This window comes from Lepisosteus platostomus, chromosome 13 (genome assembly GCF_059453375.1).
Source record: "Lepisosteus platostomus isolate fLepPlt1 chromosome 13, fLepPlt1.hap1, whole genome shotgun sequence".
NCBI classification, from domain to species: Eukaryota; Metazoa; Chordata; class Actinopteri; order Semionotiformes; family Lepisosteidae; genus Lepisosteus; species Lepisosteus platostomus.
Genome location: NC_142623.1, coordinates 36695883 through 36720831, shown reverse-complemented (window position 1 = coordinate 36720831; position 24949 = coordinate 36695883). Strand labels below are relative to the sequence as shown.

The window sequence follows — 24949 nt, the reverse complement described above, 5'->3', positions numbered from 1 at the left end:
AAAAGCTACAAAACTAACAATGTTCCATTACATCAATCATTACATTTCACCACATCATTAATCAGTGTAAGAATGCATAATTTCCAAATCAATAGGGGATGTATGTATAATGGAAGAGTAAAAGAATAATTTGCTGTTTTAGTATTTTTTCAATTAATATTTTATTAATGCCACTTTGATCACAAACTGAATTTTGTTCTTGTTCTCTTGACAAGCATGAATTTTCATCACACATTTGAAAGTCTTTTGGTTACACTTAGAAAGAAAATAACGCCTTTTGTTTTAATTTTTGTAAGGGACCAGCAAAATATTTTAATATAACCATGGAAGATATTTTAATTATTTTTCCATAAGAAACCAGATCCTGTGATGTCTGTTGCTACAGCCACAGACAGATGTTGTGAGCTGGCAACCGAGTATCTGGGGCTTGCTCTGCTTTTGAAAAGGTAAAATCACAGGTGAAAAGTCTGGATGGATTCATAAAGTCACTGGATCAGTACCCTTAACCGAGCACTGCTGACACTGGATTTCCAGCATGTCCTGCACCTGATGGACAACAGAGTACTGTGGGCTGCTGTGGATGTAGTGCAGAAAGCCCTGTGCTTCTCGGAGGTCTATGTTGTTAACCAGCAGGGTACAGCCTGTTGAGAGCAGGCCTTCCTTCTCCAGAGCTTGGAGGTCAGGCAGGTACTGTTCCACGTCGTGGTCCATGAGCACCAGGCCCACAGCTCTGACATTGAATCCTGTCAGCATCTGGGGGATGGCAACAGCAGATGGGGAGCCCACCATCTGGAACTGCAAGACAGACAAGAAGCTAAGCAGTGTGAAGTAGGGAGTTGTGTCAGGGTGAGTAGGCTGCAGAGGAACAGGTAAAGGTTTATTCCATGCTGAAAAGAAAAGAGACACAACGTTTTGACTGTGGTGCCTTCTTCACGTTTCAGGCTCCACAGCCGAAACACTGTCTCTTTTCTTTTCCTTTCAGCATGGAATAAACTTTTTCATGTTCCTATAAAGCAAGTACTGAACTGGTGTATATGTTAGTCATCATAGCACCCAAAGGTCTATCCAAACATTGTCAAAACCCATACTACCAACCAAATTCTCATACTGTAACTGACTTTTGCAGCTTAAGGTCAGAGAAAAGTCTAGGCGCATCCCTAAAATGCAGCACACCTGGGAGTGTTTGAATCCAGCCACTAGAATCATCTCCTCTGCTGCCTCTGCAGCGCTGGGGTCCTGTTCCACAGTGTAAAGCTTTGAAGAAGGAGGCAGCAGCCTGAGGATTCGGATAGCAGAGTATCCGCACTGTGTGCCCAGTACTAGGGCACATGCAGGGGTTGCCTTTCGCACCACTTCATCCAGGAATTCACCTGATGAACAAGTTGGACAGGTGACAACATCAATCCAAAGCATGAGAAAAGAAGTACAAGTGTTGATTTATTCAATGGTGGTCAGTAATAATGTAAGGGTAGCGCTTATTGGTTTTCAAGAGTCTACCATTAAGAATATTCATTGCTTCTGAATGCTCTTATCTACTTATTACCGTTACCTCTATAAGGCAATGCACTGCAATTGTTAGAGAGCATAAATCACATGTGATATGAGGATCTTCGACCCTCTGTAAGACATACTTTTATGGAACCTGCTGTCTAAAGTAAGCCTGCATACCCTTCTCCCGGCTGATGACGAGAGAAGGTTGCGTCTCAGCGTAGAGGTCAAAGGTTTGAAGCACGCTGTCGGGCTGCCCGTGAGTTGAGTTCATGAGGACAAAGTCGTGAGCGCGCTGAACGCGCGTTCCTGAGTGCTTTCCTACCCTGCCGAAAAACACATTTCGGCAAAAAGCTCCCAACTGCTCCCGATAACGAATCGCCATGGCAACAAACACCGGGATCAAAGGCAAATAGACCGCAGGCAGCCACATCTCTCACAGAGCACCTTCTGCAGAAGACGAGGATTAGTTAGGAGAAAAAAGTTCCTTATATAAATAAAAAAGGACAATCATCCACATTATATCTACAAAATATTTTGATATAATAATAGAGGGATGACAAGTTTATGGTTTTTCAACATGCAATGAAAGCTATTTTGAAGGGTTATAATAATTTCTATTAGCTGCGAACTTTCCTTGTAGTTTAAAAATCCTTGTAGAATAAAAAGCACACAAACTTGTCCGTAGCAAGTACTGGATTTCTGAACTGGAACTGAACTGTTGCCAAAATCCTGTTTCAATCTCATTTCTAAATGGGTTTATAAATGCAACATCGCCACCTGCTGTCGAGAACAAAGGATTTTAATTACAACTAACAACAAAATTATTTAACTATGTTTTGCGTTTTTGGGGGGTTCTGGAAATGGCATTAAGATACCAGGCTGAGTGGAAGTTAATCACCCAGAACAATGTCAACGACATTCGGCTAAGGCTCTGATCGCCGTCGCTGTTCCTCAATACGTACTGTACGTCAAGCGTGCATCCAAATTAAAAACCAAAAAAAAAAAAACTCTCAGAAGCTAAGGTGCTATACTGTACATAAAAAGTAAACGTATACTGAATATTATTTTTATCTTAATCTAAGAATAAAAAAACGCAATATTCACAAATCTTATCACTTACCTGATTAAAGTAGTTAAAAAGGAAATAAATCAGTGTAGCAGCTGAGGCAACAGATTAACTTCGTTAGGATTCAGCAACTCCCACATTACCTGAGCAACGTTTAAAAAATGCGATTTAAAACGTAGGTAGCACAGGCAATCTTTTATCTTTACGGTGTCAAGGACAAATGCTGTGTTGTCAGATACAGGCGGGTCCAGTTGCATTTTTTAAATATTCTTCGTAACTCAGCCTGTCAAAACCAGGTGAACAAAGCACGCCTGCACCAGATTTGGCCAGCCAATACCTGCGTTTACTGCAAGTTCATAACGTCAAGATGTAATACAAGCAGATGTTTTTCTCTTAACCACGTGTAAATTAATGTAAATGCAGTACAGTAAGTATACTCGTGCTTTATGCTTTATTTTATGAAAGCTAAGAAAAAAAACGTTATTTGTATCCAGTAAACGAAAATAAGGTACATGTTTGTTGTACCTTTTTTTTTTACAAAATTTACATTTTGACTGTTAATTGCTTCACATTGCTAAGTAACCTTAAAGATGTAGCGTACAATTTCACGTCAAGCTAACGAGAGGCTCATTGGATTTTTGGTAGATGTTTTAGCTCAAGAAAATTAGCGTAATTCGATACTTTACTGATACTACTCTTCTGTGCTTAATGTATGTTATATATTAAATTAGAATTCAAGATGATCCAGCTCACCTATTTTGAAACAATTCAAGACCCAAATCTGCACATTAAAAAAGTCAGTCATAAAACTCAATTAGAAAAAATAGTTTAATGTTGCTTTACCTGCATCGCACTGCAGCTTCGGCACAGTCCATTAGGCAATTATATTGTAAAAAGCTTCACTGGCAATTCATCGATTCTAGATTAGAATATTCATCGATGACTACTTACATCTGTACAGGATACATTGCTACAGAATTTCAAAAGCAATACACATTTACAACATTTAACTTAAACTTTAGCTCAGTTCCTTTCACATGTACTGCATTACAAAACAGCAAATTGCATTTCATACAATTATCTAAGTGCTTCAATTCTTTTTTTCAACAGTGTAACATTTTTACTTCTCTGTGCACATTATACAAACCTATCAGTTTTTAAAATTCAAAGATTTCTGATAACCATAAAGCCACGCAAACTACAGAAACCCCAATGCAGTTTGTGTCTCAATACAACAATTGTTGGATATACAGTAAAATTTCACACGCAACAAATTTGGCATACAGTTGCTAATACAGCTCGGGGCCATTTAAGAAAATGGAGGAAAAAAAGAAAAAAACAGGAAGGGGAAAACAAAAAGCTTATCCTTTTCATTGTCTTAAAACTTGCACATGCACATCTGAGAGATGTCCGCGAATAACCAAGCTCAGTTTCATCTTTTTTAAAATCCACTTTTCAAGCAATGTTGATGTTAGCTGAAGGTGCCTTTCCCTCTTTTTTTAACAAAAATACTGTATGGGACACTTTTACAGTTTTCATTATTCTTATGGATGTATGATAATGTACACATTTATTTTAATTTCTTTGTTTCTGGTAAAATATTTCAATTAAGCCTAATGCTAGTCTGGGTTATAGAAAAAATGCTGTAAAGTTCAAGGCAGTATGGATTCATCAATAACAGGTAACACACTGTACAGTTCCTAATGACAAGGGACAATCTAATGAGAATTAAAATTCTTTGTGTTCAGCCTCAATAGCTGAGGAAACCTGTCCTTTAAACAATATATGACACTACCGAAGATTAAAAGATAAATGGCATTTCTGAATCACAGGTAAACATTTAATGGCACATTTTTCTTCCAGCGACAGAATCTGGAATAGTGTTCAAAACATGTCTACTGCAGAATTGCATCTTTGCCCATTCAAGTCTAAAATAAATAATCCAATAAATCCACAGTTTAAGTTAACTGTGCACTCAAAGTTCGGTTACACCGTTTTCAAATGCAAGAAACAGCTGCAAAATGTTTTGAAACAATTTACACACAGTAGAAACAGTCTACATTGTTTAGCAGTTCACTTTCTGTATTTATCATAAGGCTTCAGGGGCAGTATTCTGGAATCACCCAATTTATAATTGGTAGACCTTTTAGAGATTGACATGTTAGAGAGCATATAATAATGCAAATAAGGCAAATCTACCCAACTCCGATTGTCCAGCTACAGTGTCTCGGCTTAGACAGTCGACAGCTTTTTAGTGCCTCATCCATTTCAGAAAGCTCAGCAAGAACACTGGAGGTTACATTTATCATCGGTAATGTGTGAATACTGTCAGTGCTCCATGAATGAGGAAGAGTCCGGGAGATGCGATTTGGACCACCGGGGTCTTTGGTTTTACTGGCATGGTCTCGTCTTTGCGAAAAGGTCTCTGTCCCAGAAAAGCAAGGAGAGGAACTGACCGATCTCAGCATTACATCCTCAGAAAGCCCACTGCCTAGAAGAGAGGAGACACATTAAGCATAGTTAAGCTAATGTGCCCTTGTCAACAACAAGAAGACAAAAATATCTTAATTTAGGGTTCTGGGTAAATCATGCGTCTGTTCTCATTTTAGCTGTACCCATTAATGGAATGACCAGCTCAAATTTAAAGTGGTGGTCTAACCCAATACTGAACAGTGTCATTTATAAGGCCTCACCTCCTTCACCCTGGCCCCAGAGGGCTCTTAGCATGCAGCAAGCCTGCTTACTCCCTGCAGCAGCAGCCTGCTGGTAATGATCTAGTGCAGTTATGTAGCACCGCTGGACACCAAAGCCCATCTCGTAGCACTGGCCCAAATTGAACTGACTCCGGGCATCCTGCAGTGAGGGTTATACCAAACCGTTTAGTGAAATGTTCCACGACAAGGAATCCATAGCACGCCACATGTGTGCCCGCTTGTATCTCGGAGTAATAATAAGAGAACCTTATTTTGCTATGCAAAATAAAAAAAAAACACACCTCATGAAATATTCACCGGCTGTGAGGATTTCATGCAGTGTTGTGATTTTTTTAAATATACAAACAGATGAAAATCAACTTATATGTTGAGCTAAAATTACTCGCATAAAATATACTAAAAAACTATGTTTTTAGATGGACATAAAAAACTGGGCCTAACTGATGAGGACATAAATACACAAGAACATGATCGAGATGCAAAACGTGCTAAAATATAAAATACACATTTTACTTTAGCTGTTGTTACAGTGTTTTGAATATGAGGTTAAATGTCAGACTCTCTCACATTATGCACTTACTGTTGGCTTGTACTGAAATGACAGAAGATGCTCACCCCATTCTTTGCTGCCATTTGCAGATAATGAACAGCTTTCTTCCCATTTCTCTGGGGCTCCTGAGAGAAAAGCACTCCCAGGTATGCCTGAGCCTAACAGACACAGAAAATGCCTCTTATCAGACCTAGAAATAGGCAGGAAAGTCACTTTGGGGATATAAATATATGCTTTTTCTTCTACATTCAAATATTCTTCATTTTATATAGTTGCGGCTATTCAAATAGTTTGGAGCCTGCATTACAAGTAGCTTGCTCTACAGAATGGGTTCTGCATGCTCAATTCATTAGCTTATCTTGTTTTAAGACATCCCAAAACTGCATGGACTGAACGCTTGCACTGAACAAAACAATTTGTATTTCAGTGTGGTGCACACTGAACTACCACAACACACACCTCTCTCACTCCGGATGCGGCTGCCTTCTCCAGCATTGCAATAGCCCTGCTGGAATCCTGGGGATCTTGTTGCTCTTTACCGTGCAGGAGATACTTTGCATATCGGAACTGTGCCTGGCTATGTCCAGCAGCAGCAGCCTGGCGGTAGTATACAGCTGCCTTAAAGAATGTGAAGAAAAGAAACACAGCGGTTTACTCAGTTTTTTCCAACATGCCATTGCAGGCCTTAAATGCATTAAAAATCATTTTTTAATTTTTTAAACTATGAAATTGCCCTTCTTGGTGCAACTACTGTATCTGCTGAAAACATCCTTCTTCAATGCATAACTGGCTGTGATTGGATCAATTGTCTTCACTTTCTTACTTTTTAAGGGCTTCTAACATAAAGGAATCACAACTGTTAAATAATACAATACAATACAATAATTGTTAATAATAAATAGCATTAATCAAAATCACCTTTAACTGAAAGAATAAATCTAACCTCACAATATTACCCATAAGGTGAAACCAAGGTCTGAAAATATGATGGGGCTAAAGTAGTAAAATCAGTAAAATTCAAAACAGTATGAGATACCTTTTCCATATCCTTTGCGACTCCTCTTCCTTTTTCATAGCAGACTGCCACATTGAAATGTGCTTTGCTATAGTTATGTTTTGCAGCAGCCAGGAAACATGAAAAAGCTGTGCAGTAGTCTCCTCTCTTTGCATTCTCCAGACCTGAGTAATAGACACATAATTAGCACTTGGCTTTCCTAAAGAATTATTTGCCAATATGGGTTGATTTTTACAAAAAAGCCGAGAAACTAGTGATTTACAGCTAAGTTGCGCATTTTGGTAGAATGCCTTATTCTGTATAACAGACATTTTTTAATCTCCAGTAATCTATTCTCATTCACTTTTCTTAATGTTGACTACTTTTCAGAATCAGCAGTACTGCTTTCCCCAAACAGTCTATTTTGCATCAGTATTTCTGTGTCTAGCTGTCGTGTTCTAAAGAAAAGAACACACAAGCAGACTTCTAATTTCTGAAGTTATTTCAGCAAGGTACTAATAAGATCTTACCAATTATGTTAAGAATGATGGGAACATTAGATTCTGTGACAGACTTGAAGTTGTTTGCTGCACCAGTTAATCCTTCCTCAGGGGGAAGAGAATTATTTTCTGTAAGATTTTCAAAGGCTTCAGCATCTTCAGAATCTGCAATTACAGCAGACAACCCGTCTTCTAAATCAGGAAACAAGACAGTCCATCATATCGTAAGTGTTCAGACAGTATTAAAGATATCCTCTCCGTAAAATGATACCAATTATCAAGATTCAGAAATGGTGTTGAGATTACATTGTTTTATCTTATTTGCTTAGTACTGTAATATTCAGTTACCCCATAAAATCTGTTTAGGTAATATAAATATTAAATATATAGAAACAAATATTTTTCGTTTATGTCTTAACTAACTGTCAAGGATGCTCAATGTTGTTTTTCACAGTTTAAATGGAACAATGAAAAATGTCTGGGTTTATAAGACATGAGACAAAGAACAATTACAATATCTATGTAGACAAAACAACATGAATTACACTAGTACTGAAACTTCTCAGGAACTCCATGAGCTATTTTTGGCTCTTAAAATCCAGACATTATGAGGCCTACCTGTAACAGAAGTCTCTTGGTTGAGAGAAGCAGAAGAAGATAAATCTGCTGTAGAATCCTCAGAGCTGCCAGTCTCTAAACTTCTCAAACACCTGGCATTTATGCTTCTAGGCAGGGCATTATGACAGGACACTGAAAATGAAAAGTGAGTTAAACTGCAGCTTTTTGAATGTATACGAAACCATGTTCTTAATCAGGCTTTTCTTGTTCTAAAAAATAACAGATTGTAAAAACTCTGTTTTCTCCATTATATATGGAACTGAGAGATTCAAATAAAACAAAAATGTATGCGTCATTATTCTCCATGTATTAGTTATTATTTTTGTGTAAAAATGAAGCTGAAATGATTTTTAGTTTATCATTACAGGTCCTCATTTGCACAATTTATTGAAGGTGACATAAGAAATGTACATTTTGTATTTAAATTAAATGTAAATATCAAATTTTAAACAAATTTCCTGCCATTTAATAAATTGCATGATTAAGGCATCCATAAAGTATGTGCCAATCTAGGCTTACTGACTGCCACTACCACTAAACTAATTAAAGAGGGAGCTTGTGTTTAAATAAATTAAAGGAAGTTTTTTCTTTCCATCCTTTATCACAATATCTTCTCAGGATAGTTTACTGGTTTGCACAAATTGCCCTTGCCATTATTTTTTTAATCCAGAAACGACACCCTCGGATTTATCAGGAAGTTTGCAGTGTACACAGCTGTACAAGACGTATCAGTGCACTTACAGATCTCAAGAAGAGCCCTGTAGCTGCATCTATGAACCTGCAGAGGCTCTCTGTACTGGCCTTTGTCACTGGGGCTGGAGAACTGGGAGTGAATTCGTCTGAAGACCTGCAGAAAGAGCACTGTGGCCGCACCCTGGAAGTCAATTAACAGTAGAAATCTTAGAGCTTTAGCTCCTTCTGAAAACACGTGAAGTTCTCTCAGCATGGGGTTAAGGAAGCTTACTCACCCAGCCTACGGCGTCCAGAGCTGTGTAACGTGGGAGCCTGGCAGAATAATAGTGGAAAGTCCTTTCATTCCGCTGCCTGTCTCCATTCTCTCCTCTTTGCGAGCTGTAGGATCAGGGGACACAGGACAATTAGGTCCATCCTGCAATGTGCTGATTAGGAACAAGGGCCTAATACACACCTGCACATATTGGACTTCCGAAATTGTCCTTTTTCTGACAATATATGCATTTGACCACCCTTAAGAATAACAGAATTAATGTACTTACATCATGAATAAGGTGGTGCTGGAAACACTGTACATTTGGTGAAAATGCAAGGAAGGCAATGCTGTGTGATTCCTACGATGCGATTCAGATGCAGTGTGTTGATTTTAAATATATACACGTTAATATAAATTGTAATTATTATAAAACCCAAGAAGCTGGTAAGGATTGATTGTTGATCTATTTCTCTTTTTTTTTCTTGCACATCACAGCTGTATACTCATAGAACTGTCCCTTTAATGGAAAAACTGGTTAAGCAACAATAGGTGAAAGCAACTGTTTTTTTTTGGCTCAAAAGTAATGCATGCTTGTGCAATCCACACAAACACTTATGATGATGAGTTCAAATTAAGCATTTTTTTGCCAAAACTGCACAATGGCACCATTTGTTCTTGCATATATGCAGTACCTGCTTATTTTTACCTCTCGTGACGATGAACATAGTCAATTTTATTTGTTTTCAATTAGTATGACACTCTCATAAGCCACAGAATTATTTTTATACTTCACCTTCTTAAAATTCCAGGCTTGGATTACAGAACAATGCAGAAATCCTCTCTACAGGTGCTCTGAACAGAACGCAAGCCACTAATTTCACTTAATCTTCCACCGCTCATTAGATAGGCGGGCACAGTTATGATAAGACCAATCATTAGTGCAAGACCTTTACAGAACCGAAGCCATCTGGGAAGTCATTCTGAGAAGAAGGCACCACAGGCTTCAGGGTAGTTTTGGTGGAAATGATTTCTACCAAAGTAAATACAAAATTGAACAGAGAACCCGCGCCACTGCATATTTAAAGACCTCTGCTCCGTTCGTCAACCTGAAATAGATGATACAGGATTGTTCCAGTAGTCTCTCTTGCCTTCCCAAATGGATCGGTGTGTACCTGCTATCAAAGGGATGGAGGCCGGAGGACAGCAGCGAAGAGGAGTTGAGCACGTCATCTTCCACGTGGTGGCCCTGTGAGAGCCGCAGTGGGGTGCTCACGTGGCAGCGGTTCAAGACTGTGGAGGAGAACAACCACCAAATAGTCATGACCAGTAACATCCCTTTGAGCAGCCTGCTGGATCACCTGTTCACCACTCAGCACTCATGCTGCTCGTTTGCCCTTCGTGGTCACGCAGTTACATACGCAGGAGATACCCAGCTATCCGGAAAAATAAATAACTATTATTACAAGAAAATCAGCAATTAAGAAGAGACCTTCTGGCTGCATTAGAAGTCTGAAGGGGTTAAGAATCACATGCTCCTTCCCTTGCCTTGCTGTATGCATCAGCACAAGTGGCTTCATGTCTGAACATGTGGCTTACTGTGTGCACTCTATGCAGCAATGCACTGTGCCTCCTTTGCATCTTCCAAGTCAGTATTGTTGGACCCAATACAACATCAATCTGTATTTGCTGGGTGAAGAATTACAATCAATCAATATGATCTTTCAAAAACCTTACTTGATTTTTTTTCTCAACAAGTAAATTATAAATTCAGTTTTCCTAATGGTTACTTGGAACTCTCAAATATTTTTTTAAAGTAGTTTCAATAAGCTTTTCATGCAAGACATCTTTCTTATAGTTGTCTCTTCTGCAGTTCTATAGCTGATAAATGAAAATCGCGAAAATAAGAAAAAAATATTTGTATGCCTGACAATTAATCCCGTATATAGTACGTGAATGGTTCAACCAGACAAGACATTTTTTATCCATAATCTTTTCCAGTACTCAAACCGGATATGGGCAGAATTGTTTTCAATGATTACGCAACCCAGTGCATTTTCTTGTTTTTATTTATATTAAAAAAACACAGAACTAAACTTTTCATCCTTTAAAAACACGATTACCGAAATAAACTTTTCTACGGGTATATACCTTACTCATAACCCACTGTCAATTTAGTTGCGCGAGTTTATTATGTAAACAAGTACGGTGGTTCCCAGTATATTATCATACTTCAAGCAAAGCTAAACGTTTAAGGTTTGAATTTCAATTTAAATGTGCAAGTTTATTTTGATTGTGCAGAATAGGTGTTTTGAAACTTGTCTTTAAAGAGTTTGACATTTTCTAACCACGGATGTGTCATTCACTTACCTCTCCCAACTAAGCCATGGATCCTCCACATTACGTTTGTACTGCAAAAGGCAAATCCGTCCAAATAAAAGCAATTAATGTGGTATATACTTATATAGAAAATATTCGCAAAATTTAGTCCGGCTCCATTGCGATTACATCAGAGAGGAAACCCCCTACTTGCCGGTTTCACGAGCAATGTAACCTGAGGTAGTCACGAGATTTCCCCGGCTAGGAAGATGGAAGAAGCGTGCCACTGACTTCATTGTGGCTCAAATATGTATCAAACATCTGTCCTAAACTACTTAAAATGTGGAGCCAAAATGGCGAACCACGGTGCAGTTTCAAGAAAGCGAACCCTGAAGGGGGGGAGGGACCATAGAGCTTCTCCTTCTTTCACATTGGTCTTTCCCAAAAAAGATGCTGTAATTTGTTGCAATAACTAACCACTGATTCCCTAGGGCTGGGAGAATCCAGAATAAAAAAAAAGTGTGTTTTAGTTTGTAAAAAATAACCTCCTGAATAATCTAACATATTGTAAGCATATTTGAATCGATATATACATGATTTATGAGCGTATTAGGCTGTATGTCAAGAACTACGTAACTACGTAGTCTCCAGTTTATTTAATACAGATGATAAATTCAAGGCACAATACGTAAATTTGCTTAATATGTGATTTATTTTCTTTGGCGCGCGTCCTGCTTAGAACGCTTGGGAAATTCGTTTAGAAATTTGAAATGCAACTCTTTCAATGAAAAACCGAGACATTATTAAAAAAACAGATTTGACTATAAATATGTGCGCAGACAGACACCGTGTCTTGTGTAATCCTTTTCATATAAAACAAAAGGATGAAAGTAACACCAGCACCGAATTAACAGATGGTAATGTTGGTTCACAAACCGCTACAACATTAGTCAATTGTGTAGCTGTTAAGGGGCATAACAGTAACGTATGAAAATATTTTTATGCTTAACTGTGAGACAGCTGACTTTGGCCGTTACACGCTTTTGATATCAACTAATTATTATGAACTTGGACGGATTAAATATGTCGTCGTGCTATTTTGATACGCTTCGATACGCAGGCCATGTGTGAGGGGGATAAATGTAGTAAATGTGAAGTGGTTTGTATCAGTTTATAGCAGAGGTAGTTGTGCTTGTTTTGCAGAACCTGATTTTCGAAGCAGAGACCTGCGTATCAAAACAACACTGAGGGAGTTGCTTATCTATGCAGTCTTTCTCATAAACCTCTGCATTTGTAAGTAACATGATATTTCGGAGACTTAAAGGTTTTCAAAGTTTAGTCAAACAGTGGGTGAATTTAAATCTTATGATTTTCTTACTTTTATGTGTTTAGTAACGGTGTGGGACACTAGCTGTTATTTTTTTCTTTGCGGGATCCAAATGTAAAGAACCTTGGAATTTTTTGGATTGTTTTTTTGGGGAAGGAAATTCAGAAACTGCTTGTATGATTTACCAGGTTAGTCTGGCATATGAAAAAGAAAACACTACATGGCTGAGATTCCAATACTGCAATGGAAGGACAAACATAAAACTGTATTTGCGGACACCATTGAGCAAGATATCCACTATGTGCATCAGAAAAGATAGTTTGCAATTTAGTAATAACAAGAAAACTACTTTTTTTATAACACATTTAGGTCTATCACAATAAAGTTACTGTACAACCCATTCCTGACAGCTGTATGTTTGAAATGACCTTTAAGCTTTTCTGTTTATTGCAGTAACATTTGGTCAGGTAAGCACAGATATGTATTTCCATACTAAAGTGATGTCCAGGCTGTTTTTGGAAAGTTTCGTCTCAGGAGGAGATATAACTTTCAGATCTCTTAGGACTGTGGACGATATTTGGAAGGTAGGAATTTTGAACCTGTATAACTATTTACATATATTTTCATATTTACCTGTGCTGGATTTTGCAGGCGGTTTAAGAGTTCACACCTTGTTTCTGGCACCGCCATCTGTGTTTTTAGTGAACATTGGTGAGAAACCAAAACTACTGCTACCAGATACATTCTTTTATTTCTTGAGCCACTGTCTTTCTGTATGTCCAGTTTCAGCCTCCACAGACAGAACTGCATGCCTAATTGCACTTCAATATGTCATGTAGTTTCAGCTTGTCTACCCAAAAAACATTACAAAGGAAATGAAACAGTTTCAAAACCCCATGTATTTCTGGTTTTGTTAAGAGTAGCGTGTATTCATCAGTAGAGAATATATAGAAAGATTTTTTTTTACATTGCTAATGTGTTTTCATTTAGTTAGATTACTAATTCTTTTTATATTATCATATAATTAGTAACTTTGTGGGTACTGATAATTGAATCCCAGGGAACCTGACAATTCCCCCTATGCCCTGCCTACATGTACCGGGCTTGAGCAGTGAGTGAAATAAAAGGTATTTCTGAATTTTATCTTAATTCCTTAATGTTTGCATGCATGTTTTATTTTTTAGTATTTGGAAGGACCTTTGCTGGAAAATCTTTACTGGAACGATAGATTCCCAAAGAAGAGCCTGGATGAAAATGAAAGCTTTATCTATTTCGAAAACGTATTGTTAGGTGTTCCAAGAATCAGACAAGTTAAAGTGACTAACACATCCTGTTCTGTGCATGGGTCATTTGCTTTTGAAATGGAATGTTACGATGCATATTTAACACTTAAAGAAGATACTGCATCTTTTGGGCCAATGAATAGCACGGCGTGAGTTTTTTTTCCCCACCCAATGCTAGAACCATGTCTGTACGGTATATGGCATGGTTCTAAGTTCAGTAGTCATATTAAACACTGTCTCCGTATTGTAATTGAGTTTAGAAATGGAATACAATTGTTTATTTTAAAATTACTGAGGTCATGATCAGACACTTGTCTTTGTAATCCAACTGAAAACTTAATGCTTACTGTTACAATGTCAGTATTTATTATCCAAAGAATCATTCCTTTTAAAAGATTCATAGTACAATTCTAAAGGCTTTTGCCTGTTACTGATGTTAATGAAACTGTTGAAAATTTTAAAGGAAAACCAGGTTGCAGTTGTATAGGAGTGTTGATAGACCAGTAGGTGCCACTCTTGCCTTAGGTCCAGAAAAAGCAGAGCCCCAGTATGGTGACTAGGATGCTGCTGTATTTAAAGGGGAACTGCAGCACTATTTGTATTCAGTGTTAGACTGAATGAACATTGATAGTGCATTTTCAATCCACAGTGAAAGTAAAATGTACAGATTAACAATAAAACCTCCAATTTCCATCACAAAATAGATTACATTTCCAGGTAAGCGCAGCGCCACATTGCCACCATTGTCTGTGATTTGGAATGAGGCAACAAAATGTCCGGTGAGATGAAGAAGCCCTTTCACGTTTTAAACAAGCAGTCTTGTGAATACATCTCTTTTAATCCAACAGAAATATTGCTCTCGACTTTGAGACGGTTTTACCAACAAAGTCTACTTACTTCTTAACTCTGCATGTAGATCACATATGAACATTTCTGTGGTGAAATGTCTACTGCACAGCCTGTACGTATTTGCTTGTACATCACATTACATTAATCATTACAGTGACTAGTGAGCAGGAAGGGTCAGTTTAAGTCACAAATTTTGTATACTCTCACTCTTAGCTGTGGTGAGACCAGCAGTTTGCGATAACATGGTGATCATACAGTACTTTCACAAGTTCATGATTTTGTGCTTAATTCAGAGTTTGTAAATTTTTTGAGATACCATCAATTAATTTATTGTGTTACTGAGATTTCATTCCCAGTCTGAGAAATTGGGACTGCAGTTACCCTTTAATGCTGTCCTTTAAGTGTAATGTTAATTCAAGATCCTGAGTGCTTAGACATTAGACATCCCATGGCGTTGTTCGAAAGAGTAGGGGAGTTAACATTAGTGTTCTGGGAAAAAGTCCACTGTGGACAATCAGGCCTCCCGAAAGTTCTCCCTAAATTAAATGGGAAAAACAAATTTGCACTTCACACATGTGGGTTTCCAGCAAATTCTTGTAAAGCACTTCAGGATTTTAATGAATTCAATTAATTATTTTTCTTTTTGTTGTTATTAGCATTTGTCAATGCTGTGGATAAAATATGATCTCTCTAGGTTTGAACTCTCAGCAAAAACTATGCTGTTCATAGAACACTCAACACCAAAAGTGTTGCTCCTTAGGTGATGTTGAATAATCACAGTAATTTTTATCTTTTATATTTCCTTCTGTTAAAACCCGATTTAGCTGGATCTACTCTCCTCCAAACTCTGTCGTGGACATCCACTGGGGTTGGGTGTCTACATACAGTGGAGGAGGATTTTACTTGGACCTTGAGAAAGCAAAGGAGAAGAATGCAGACAAGATCAGAACTCTCAGGAGCAACCGGTGGCTGACAAGAGGCAGCAGGGCTGTCTTTATAGACTTCTCTGTATACAACAGCAACATTAACCTCTTCTGTGTGGTCAGGTATATGTGAACAAAGCTCCCAGTACCTTTTGTGTTCAACAGGGATTGCAAAGTGACTTTAAAATGTCATCATTATGAGTCTCCTCATTGGTATTTTATTCCACATTCAGGACACATTCTGATTACATGAAAGTATATGTATTCATTGCCACCATCAGCTGTTTAAACATGTAGATTTAATAATGTAGTTGACCCTTTAGAGGAAAGCAGATTGCAGTGTTTTCACCGAACACCACAGATGCGTTTGTAGCAAAAGTTCAAGCAGTAGCCTGGGGGACAATATGTGATAGTAGCCTTTTGTCTTCAGTAATGCTAAAAAAAAACCTTTTCCTTTTATCTCCTACCAGAGCTTAGTGTTGTGAGAACTAGTATTTGTCAAACTGTCTTACAGTAACTCTTATTTGTTAAACGCGGTAGAACAGACTATGTATTGCCCAGACTTTGTTCCGAATGGGAAAAGCATTTGTGCAGTACAGGGGTATTGATGTACCTATTATTGTAAGCAGTTGTAAGTGTTGTAAGCTGTAATGTCTTGCTTGTTTTCTAGGTTAGTGGCAGAGCTTCCCGCCACTGGAGGTGTCTTAACGTCTTGGCAGTTTTACTCTGTTAAGCTCTTGCGCTATGTCTCCAGTGTGGATTACGTCCTTGCGTTATGCGAGGTAGTTTTCTGCCTTTTCATTATTGCTTTCGGATTCCAAGAATGTGTGGAACTTTATCAGAAGAGATGTTCTTACTTCATTGAAGTTTGGAATTGCTTAGAATTGATATTAATTGTGGTAAGTAAGATAAACTGTTTTGATTAAGACTAACTTGTCAAATTGTTTCTCTACAAAATAGTTTTAAATCTGATTCAGAGGAAACATAAAAGTTTTGGAAGAATAACAATCTAGTTAGTTTTAGCACTAGAAGTGAGAGATTAACTCTTTGCATCTGGTCTCCATTGCTTCTATACCACGAGAAATCTTAAGAAGATGCTCTGTAGTCTTGTTATGTTGATTCAAGACTTACAGACAGATTCAAGATAGACAATGTCATTTTACAATCTTTGATAAAATTGGGAAAATTCTTAAACTGTATGAATTAAAAATGCTGTGGTACTCAAATGTATGTTTTTTTCTAAACACTAGGGGACAGTCAAGATAATTTTGCATTCACTTTAGAGCCCCTTTTTCAAGTTGTTATTGTTTCAGATATATCGTAATGCCTGTTCGTCTTTTCCTGTTCGATAGATGTCTGTTGTAGCAATCTCTTTCAATGTTTACCGTACTTCTGAGGTGCATACCTTGCTTGAGAGCCTACAGGAGAATCCACAGAAGTATCCTGATTTTCACTTTCTAGCTTTCTGGCAGACTCAATACAATAACATGATTGCTGTCAATGTGTTCATTTGCTGGGTAAAGGTTAGTATGGTACTTCCTTAAAGATTTTTTATAGTTTCTCTCCTTCTTGTGTTAACGACACAGTAAATAAGAAACCATATCAGTTTCTATTGCTTTTTAAAGGTGATTTTTCACTGATTCCAGTTTAAATCATTACAACATATTTTTCAAATACCCCCAGTTACTTCTACTTTTGAATAATCGATTTTGATGTCAGGATTAGATAACTGAATGCTGCTTATTGTTGCAGATGTTTATTACTAAAGCTGTCTTTTTGTTGTTTCAGGTATTCAAATATATAAACTTCAACAAGACAATGAATACACTGACCTCTACTTTGTCCCGCTGCGCTAAAGATGTTATTGGATTTGCAGTTATGTTTTTCATCATTTTCTTTGCTTATGCTCAGCTAGCATATCTCCTCTTTGGTTCCCAAGTGGAGAATTTTTCAACTTTTAAAAACTGTGTGTAGGTACAAAAAATACTTTCCTTTACCTTGCTTCCCGTACTCTGTATTAAATACTTGCTTTATGGTCTGTTTCCTCTAATCAGCTTATTAGTACACAGTTTTCAAGAGGACAGCAGCACAACAGAGGTGCTGTGTGTGCAACTATATAACCCCATAAGAGCATTTTGTGGCACATAATGTTCCTTTAATTTTCTATAATTATCTAATTACATTCACAAAAATCATAGTTGCAAATAAGCAAGTCTTTTTTTATAATGCCTATTAACAGAATGAATATTAGTTTGAAGAATTTATAAAAAAAAACCCTGCTTTGTCCTTAAAATGAGGTTCTTTGGGTCTTTTTTTCCAGGTTTACCCAGTTTCGAATAATCCTTGGAGACATTAACTTCAATGAGATTGAGCACTCAAACCGGATTCTTGGGCCAATTTATTTTACCACTTTCGTGTTTTTTGTATTTTTTATACTTTTGGTATTTAGTTTAATTAAATTTAACATTTTGTTATGTGTAAAATGTAAATCTATAGTAGTTAGATACTTGATAAAACTTGACTTTTAACACAAATGTAGTTTTAGTTTAGATTACAAGTCATACTGTCCCTCCCTAATATACTGTAGAAGAATTGTTTTTTTTGTATTTTAGACAAGAGTAATGGAATCCCATGTGTTTATAATACATATTTAATGTTTCTGAGTTTAATATTACAGAAATGTATTCCTTGTATGTTTAGTGCACATGAACTGAAAAATAACCCTTATGACATCCAAATTAGATCGAGTCTAACATTTCTTTCTTCATTCTAGAACATGTTTTTAGCCATTATCAATGACACATATTCTGAAGTAAAATTAGACCAGTCCATCCAGAATGCAGAGTTTGAAGTTACTGATTTTATCAAGAAGGTATGCGGTTTTGTACAAAACATTTCCTTTCACTCATTGAATATTTGCTTGACTAATGTCCCTGCTGTAATTGCATTAATTAGTGTGTGCATTAAAGCTGTTTCAGAATTGGATAAGAAATATACACACCATTTTTTAAAGAAGAAAGACTTTCTTAATATTAGACAAGCAATGCTTATTTTTTATTTATTTTTTTAGATTGTTTCCCTTCCCTTTACAAAATTGTTTCTTTATAATAAAACATAGTGAATGGTATTGAAATATTAATTATTTGAAAAATGAACTGAATTTTAAAAGGATCAAATGTTATCACATTTCAGGCCTGTGGTAAAGCCCTTGTTAAACTGAACTTCAGGAAGAAGCTGCAGGGGAGGACCACTGACTGTAACCATGAAGCTGGAGAGGGAATCACCTTAAACACAGTCCAGATAGGTACAACAAAGTGAGCAAGATTCTCTTCTTGTGGAGATGGTTTTCTGTCCACTGTGTGGCTTAACATTAGATGGATATAACTGAAAGTATTTTGAACATGTGGCACATACTTTGGAGCAACACAGTGGTACAGTGGTTAGTGTTTAGAGGCCCTGTGTTCAATTCCTGGGGCGCTATCTTACGTTCTCTCCATGTTTGTGTGGGTTTCCTTCAGGTTCTTCCCACAGACCAAAGACATACTGGTTGGTTAATTGGCTTCTGGGAAAATCGGCCCTGTTTTGAGTGTGTGTGTATGTTTGTCTGTGTTTGCCCGGTGATTAACTGGCGTCCACTCCACCTTGCACTTGTAGTATCTCTCTTTCCTAGCGTTAATCCCGCATCAGCAGGGTCCGCTTGTCGGCACACCAGTCTCCATCTGGTGGTTTGAACCAAATCTTTGAGCTGACGTTGCCATTAACTGTGACTGAGAGTACTCCAACCTGCGCGTCGCATCGCCTGCCGTAGGAGTGGGGGGGGAGGGAGGAGAACAAAAATCTCCCGGCGGCTGAGGTCCCTGCTGTTCACAGGGAAGGGCGGTGACGTCACCGCGCTAGCAACCGGCTTTCACAACCTGTAATCTCGGCCGTGTCCGTTACAACACGTATATCTCTACGTGCGGACTTACGGTTTTAAGCAGTGGAAGTGATTGCACATGTAACTGTTCGCAACGGAACCATCATTGCTTTGATCTCTAAATCCTACAAAACTAGTCCTCATACTTGTAATGATTCTGTTCATATTTGCTAAAAATGGCAAGATTTCATTTTGGCTAAACCCCAGTCGAGGTCTGTACAAATTCTGCAGCATTGGACACAATCATTAAACCGAAAGTGACAGCCAAGTTCACCATAACTTCCACAAGTGTTCAGTGCACAACATAACAGGTTATACATACACTGACGTAAGCAATGCTATCTCATAATTATGAGATAATTCGTAATTACAAGATAAGGGGGTGAATTTTTTTTCCCCCTTACTGGCAGCAATGCGCTACCGTATTATACACCATACACATAATGTGCTGGGTTTTTAACTTTAGCAAACTATAGTCTTTATTGCTGGATTTTGTGTTTATGAATTTAGGAAACTGCGTAGGTAACATTGCCTGCCTACACTTCAATGATGGAGAGATAGAGATTTGTTACCCTCTTTCATTTACCACAAGAATTTCTTCTGTCCTAAAAATATTTATAGCCAAGTAGAAACTGAAGAACACTTCACAGCATTTGGTACAGAAAGCAATAAAGATATTACAAGAGAGGAAAGAGAAGAAGAACAAATAATGGGATGGGACCTGGAGAGGCAGAAGGTATAAGCATGTCATCACTACTCTGAAATGAGCATGTATGAGGAAACTGGCTTTTTAATGAAGTATTGATGTTCTTGATATAATAGTATATTGGCAGTGCATCTTTTTGCATTAAAGTTTGTGACATATATGAATATAACTGCTTGTTATGCTGACAATGTTTAATATTTACAACTACACTCCGTTACAGATGAAATGGGGTCTTATAGTTGTTTTGGTATTTCTCCTGTCATTTCTGCTGGGGAGAAATGAGTTCTGTAACTGCAATGCCATTTCATTATTATTGTGGCCTAACCTGTCCTAATGTGATTTGTTTTGGTTATTGGTATTCAGCAAAATCCAGGAATGGTTTTGAAGGTAATTCTGTTCAGAGCACAAGTGGAAATTCAGACCAAAATTGCAAGTATCAGATTCCAAAGTGTCACTTGAAAAAACCAATTGGACTTTTCTTCTAATTCTGCGTTAATTTACAAACCATTTAATGCACATATATAAGTGGTGAAACCAGGTTCACAGCACTCGAGTAAATTACATTAATAAAATTTCTAATCTTAACCAAAAAGTTTTCATACAATATGGTAATTGAAAGTGCTTTAATATGCTTTGATTTCAAAGGATGCTTTGCCATTTTTAGTATGAAATGAGACGTCCCATGCTTTTTTTTTCTGAATCAGTGTCTTACATCCTTTCTGTGCACAGGAAAGAGTACTGAACTCCACTCATCTTGACAAAGGAGAAGAGTTTATGTCTCTGTATGTTCCACGCCAGGAATATCAACAGTATGTTAATTATTCTGTTTCTTTTACTTATTACTCCTTATTCTGTGAGGTTCTGTGCTGACTACAGCATGTGGAAATAACACTCCTCAAAGAATAAAAAGATGTTCCATCTGCCAAATTAATTAACTATTTTTTCCTTTTTACAAATACTTTATTGATCTAAAATAAACAGATGGCCCTTTACTGTGGGATAAAACATTTTACGTTTTAGATTGAATTCATTTTGTGGTCACAGTCTTCATTATGAAGTCAGCTTTAGTCTAAAAGGTATAAAAAAGTAATTGATATCAATGTGGATGGAGTAAAACAAAAATTAACAGACATTGAAAATTAACATCAAAAATATATTTCTCTGATTATACTGAATTTCATATTAAGTAAAAAGCAAACAGCATTCCCTTGTTATTTCTTATGTAGGATGAAAACGTTTATTCAAGATTTGGTTGGAACAAGGGTGGCACAGTGGCCCTCACATCTTTGGGGCCCTGAGTTCAATTCCTGGGGTACTATCTGTATGGTGTTTTTCTGTGTTTGCATGGGTTTCCTGCTGGTGCTCTGGTTTCATCCCAGGGTCCAAAGATATACTGGTAGGTTAGTTGGCTTTTGGGAAAATTGACCCCGGTGTGAGTGTGTTTGTGTCCGTCTGCCCTGTGATGGGCTGGTGTCCCATCCAGGGTGTTCACAACTCCTGGGAGCGGGAGCAGTGCTCAGCTAGAGCCGGGACAGGGAAAGGGCATGGATAGAAGCAAAGCGGTAGGGCTTGGAGGGACTTCCAGGGCAAATCCAGCTCCAACATCCACTTGCTCTGATTGGTTGATAAAGGACAATTATCCAATTAAGAAGGTTTTTGAATAGATTAGAGTGTAATGTATTGCTTGAATGTGTACTGATTGGGAGATTTTTTTTGTGAAATAAAGTTTATTTTGATAGGAAAGAAAATCCTGCCTTGCTGGGATAGGCTTCGGCTCCCCTGTGACCCTGTATTGAGATTAAGATCAAGATTTAAGATTTAAGATTGGATAAAGCCGTTAGAAAGTGAATGGATGGATAGATGTTGAAGATCAACAAATTACAATGTAAAATAATGCATGTTTAATCCACGTATGTTAACAGAGGGTTATGGGAGTATGGAATATTATTATTAAAGCTGATACCAGGGTGTCCTTCAGAAAATGACTGGCAGGTATCCTTGGCTTAATTAAGAGTACCTGTGGTACACTTAATAGAAGCCAATCAAACTTGATGGGTGGAGTGTCCTATTGTTTGTGACTTTTGTTTTTAATTAAAAGCTTGTATTGCATTTTTTTTCTGGAGGCTGGCTGAGCATGTCTCACTATTGCAGAAGAGAATCGATGCTTTGACTTTCATGAACAACAGGATCCTTGTAAGACTAAATTCTTTTGAAGGTATTAATAAGTTGGCAACTGAAGATAACTGGGATACAGTAAGTACTAAAACGTTAAGTGCTTAGTATTTAGTTCTTAGGTGTAAAACTTTTAACAAATTAAATATACAGTAAAGTACAGTGAAATTACTACAAACTTAGATTTTCACGTACTAATTTCTTTATTAATATTATATAACATTATGTCAAATTGTTCCAGTCTCAATCTGTTTACTTAATTATTTATGATTTGCTTCTGAGCCACAGATTACAAATCTCATAGAACATTGTAGTCTCAAGTAAATCTTCATTTTGACAAAGCCTCTGTCTTGAGAAAACTGTTTATGTCTCTACTAATTCAGTTTTCTTTGCTATAATTTCATAGGATGTTGAAGATTGTTCTTGAAGAAGCACTTTCAGGGGAACTTTTAAGGAAGAGCTATTAAGCATACTCTATAAACATCTCATAGTGTAAACATTTTTCCCCTTGCACCAAAGATGTACTCTTCCAAAATGATATTTAACACCTTGTGCTTAATATGTAGTTTGAATATGAAAGAAGTAGTTTACAATAGACGTTTCCAACCTGTTAATTTTACATTAACCTAACCTAATATTTTTGTTTCTTTTTAACTCAGAAGGGTTAGGGTTGTTTCTTTATTTCAGTTGTTTCCTGTTTGAGTATATACTGTTTGGTTTTAGGTAGTGTACGCCTCATGAATTATCTTCTTTAGTTTGTCAAATTTATTGCATCTTTCCATTTTAGTACATACCTAAATTGGAGTTTTAGATGTGGAATTTCTAATTCCACCAGAATTACCCTGCTGTGAGCTACCCCCTAATTTAATTAACCCTCATTTGCATCTGCATCCCTAATATATGTCAGCTCTTCTGGTTCCACTTAAGTTCTTCTCGAACAGGTTTCATTTTATTCAAGAAAGACTCAATTCCCCATATACCTAAACACCAACCTTTTAACCACATAAATCCCATTCCCATGTTTTTCTTGCATTGCTAGAATTCCTGAGAAGACTATTGTAGATGCTCTTCTCCTAAGCTAACAAGCAAAATTCTCAAGTCTCTTTTGCAGAATAGCCAGCCTAACTTTTCTTGCATGGACCATGACAACTTAATATACCTTGGCTCTGTCTGGCTCTTGATGAAGGTGGTCAGCAAGCTGTACAATACACTACATCAGGACCCTGTCACTTATGCACACTATACATAAGCTGTCAACACATCTAACAATTCTATTCCTCATTATGACTCTTGGGCAGCAAAGTGGCAGAGTGGGTAGCATTGCCCGGTGCCCGGGATTCAGTTCATAGAGTGCTATCTGCTTGGGGTTTGTATCTTCTCCCTGTGGTCACATGGGTTTCCTCCTGTAGTCCAAAGTTTAATGGGCTTTTGTGAAAATTAGTCCTGGAGTGAGTGTGTGTGTTTGTGCCTGTGTGTGCCCTGTGATGGATTGGTGTCTCATGTCCAAGTTGTATCCTGCTTTTACCTGTTGCTTGCCAGGATAGGCTCCTGCTCCTCTGCAGCTTTGTACTGGATAAAACGGTTTAGTAAATGAATGGAGAAAGTATCGCTCTTTTGCAGGGGACACTGGGTTCCTGGGTACCCTGGGATGTCTCAGTCTAACGTTTTACTCCAGGGTGTTACATACAGATAAAATCTGTGAAACGTCTTGAAAATTTACACCAAAGGGTAACTTTGATCTTTTTTTTTTATTTTGATCTGGTAGTTTTGGATGTCAGGAAAGTATAGTAGTAGTCCAAAACAAAATGCTCATCTCCTTCATTTTGTTTCTAGGGAAATGTAAGCGTTCTGGCATTCTGGCCATGCACTAGGTTTAATTACGCGTCCATCTATTTTTTAGAATTGGTAGCCCTTCAGAACTTAAAATGTTCTTTTCTCCGAGACAAACAATGATGAGTGTGGTGAAAGCAAACCAAGCTGGGATTTGCAATGGTGTTGACTTGAAAAGTCGGTCCATTCCTGAACTATGCAGTTTCTAGGCAATAGGATTTAGATGGCTATAAAACAGGAATTCCTCACTGGAAACACGTTTTTCTTTCAGTATTTTGATTTTTATTCTTAGCCAACCCCCCCCCCCAAAAAAAAAAAAAATCCTATATTTCTGTTTTTCTCTTTGAGTGGGATATAGCCTTTCATAGAAAGTTAAATTAGAGAGTGCAATAAAGCTTGACCTTTGTCTTTTGCTTGATGTTAAGATAAGGAAAGTGACTGCAAACAATGGTGGTCACATTTGGATAGGTGTTGAATGTTCAATAAACCAATAAATGTTATTTACCAATTTTCTTTATAAAAATGATTTGTCTAGGCTAGTGTATTACATTTATCAGAAGTTAATCATAGACCCTTTTGTATATCAGGCTTATCAAGTTGTTTTTATATTTATTTTTTAAGAAAAATCATATTTCAATATTTAAGATGTTATTTTATCTGGTAAGGATACATGCTGTTAACATTATTTTAACATTATAATTTAAAAAAGAAATGAACAAACTGAAAAACTAATAACAAATAACAT

The 24949-nt window shown here is 37.3% G+C and overlaps 3 protein-coding genes across 12 annotated transcripts; 1 reads left to right on the top strand and 2 right to left on the bottom strand.

Annotated features, from left to right (window-relative positions):
• Positions 1-159: 159 nt before the first annotated feature.
• LOC148650550 (catechol O-methyltransferase-like) lies at positions 160-2894 on the bottom strand. Its single transcript, XM_088604513.1, has 4 exons — positions 2612-2894; positions 1669-1938; positions 1174-1370; positions 160-795 (listed from the first exon to the last, which is right to left on the bottom strand). Exons 2-4 carry the CDS (start codon positions 1919-1921, stop codon positions 478-480), a joined length of 768 nt encoding a protein of 255 aa, XP_088460639.1. The 5' UTR covers positions 1922-1938; positions 2612-2894; the 3' UTR covers positions 160-477.
• A 473-nt stretch (positions 2895-3367) lies between these two features.
• dele1 (DAP3 binding cell death enhancer 1) lies at positions 3368-11480 on the bottom strand. Of its 2 annotated transcripts, none has more exons than XM_088604509.1 (11): positions 11250-11480; positions 10055-10172; positions 8902-9004; positions 8675-8807; positions 7934-8065; positions 7346-7507; positions 6858-7000; positions 6281-6439; positions 5887-5979; positions 5251-5410; positions 3368-5048 (listed from the first exon to the last, which is right to left on the bottom strand). In XM_088604509.1, exons 1-11 carry the CDS (start codon positions 11278-11280, stop codon positions 4753-4755), a joined length of 1530 nt encoding a protein of 509 aa, XP_088460635.1. In that variant the 5' UTR covers positions 11281-11480; the 3' UTR covers positions 3368-4752. The 2 variants fall into 2 exon arrangements, with proteins under 2 accessions (XP_088460635.1, XP_088460636.1); XM_088604510.1 differs by having other exon boundaries at positions 7346-7480; positions 11250-11479.
• A 137-nt stretch (positions 11481-11617) lies between these two features.
• On the top strand, positions 11618-24712 carry LOC148650548 (polycystin-2-like protein 1). 9 transcript variants are annotated; one of them, XM_088604504.1, is made up of 15 exons: positions 11618-11765; positions 12402-12491; positions 12979-13109; positions 13710-13957; positions 15482-15703; positions 16251-16479; positions 16933-17103; positions 17369-17550; positions 17901-18021; positions 18354-18452; positions 18773-18894; positions 20118-20232; positions 20932-21011; positions 22326-22455; positions 22781-24712. In XM_088604504.1, exons 3-15 carry the CDS (start codon positions 13005-13007, stop codon positions 22799-22801), a joined length of 1845 nt encoding a protein of 614 aa, XP_088460630.1. In that variant the 5' UTR covers positions 11618-11765; positions 12402-12491; positions 12979-13004; the 3' UTR covers positions 22802-24712. The 9 variants fall into 9 exon arrangements, 7 of the variants coding, with proteins under 7 accessions (XP_088460630.1, XP_088460628.1, XP_088460632.1 ...); XM_088604501.1 differs by lacking the exon at positions 11618-11765 and adding an exon at positions 11866-12115; XM_088604505.1 differs by lacking the exons at positions 11618-11765; positions 12402-12491 and adding an exon at positions 12502-12713.
• The last annotated feature ends 237 nt before the right edge of the window (positions 24713-24949 follow it).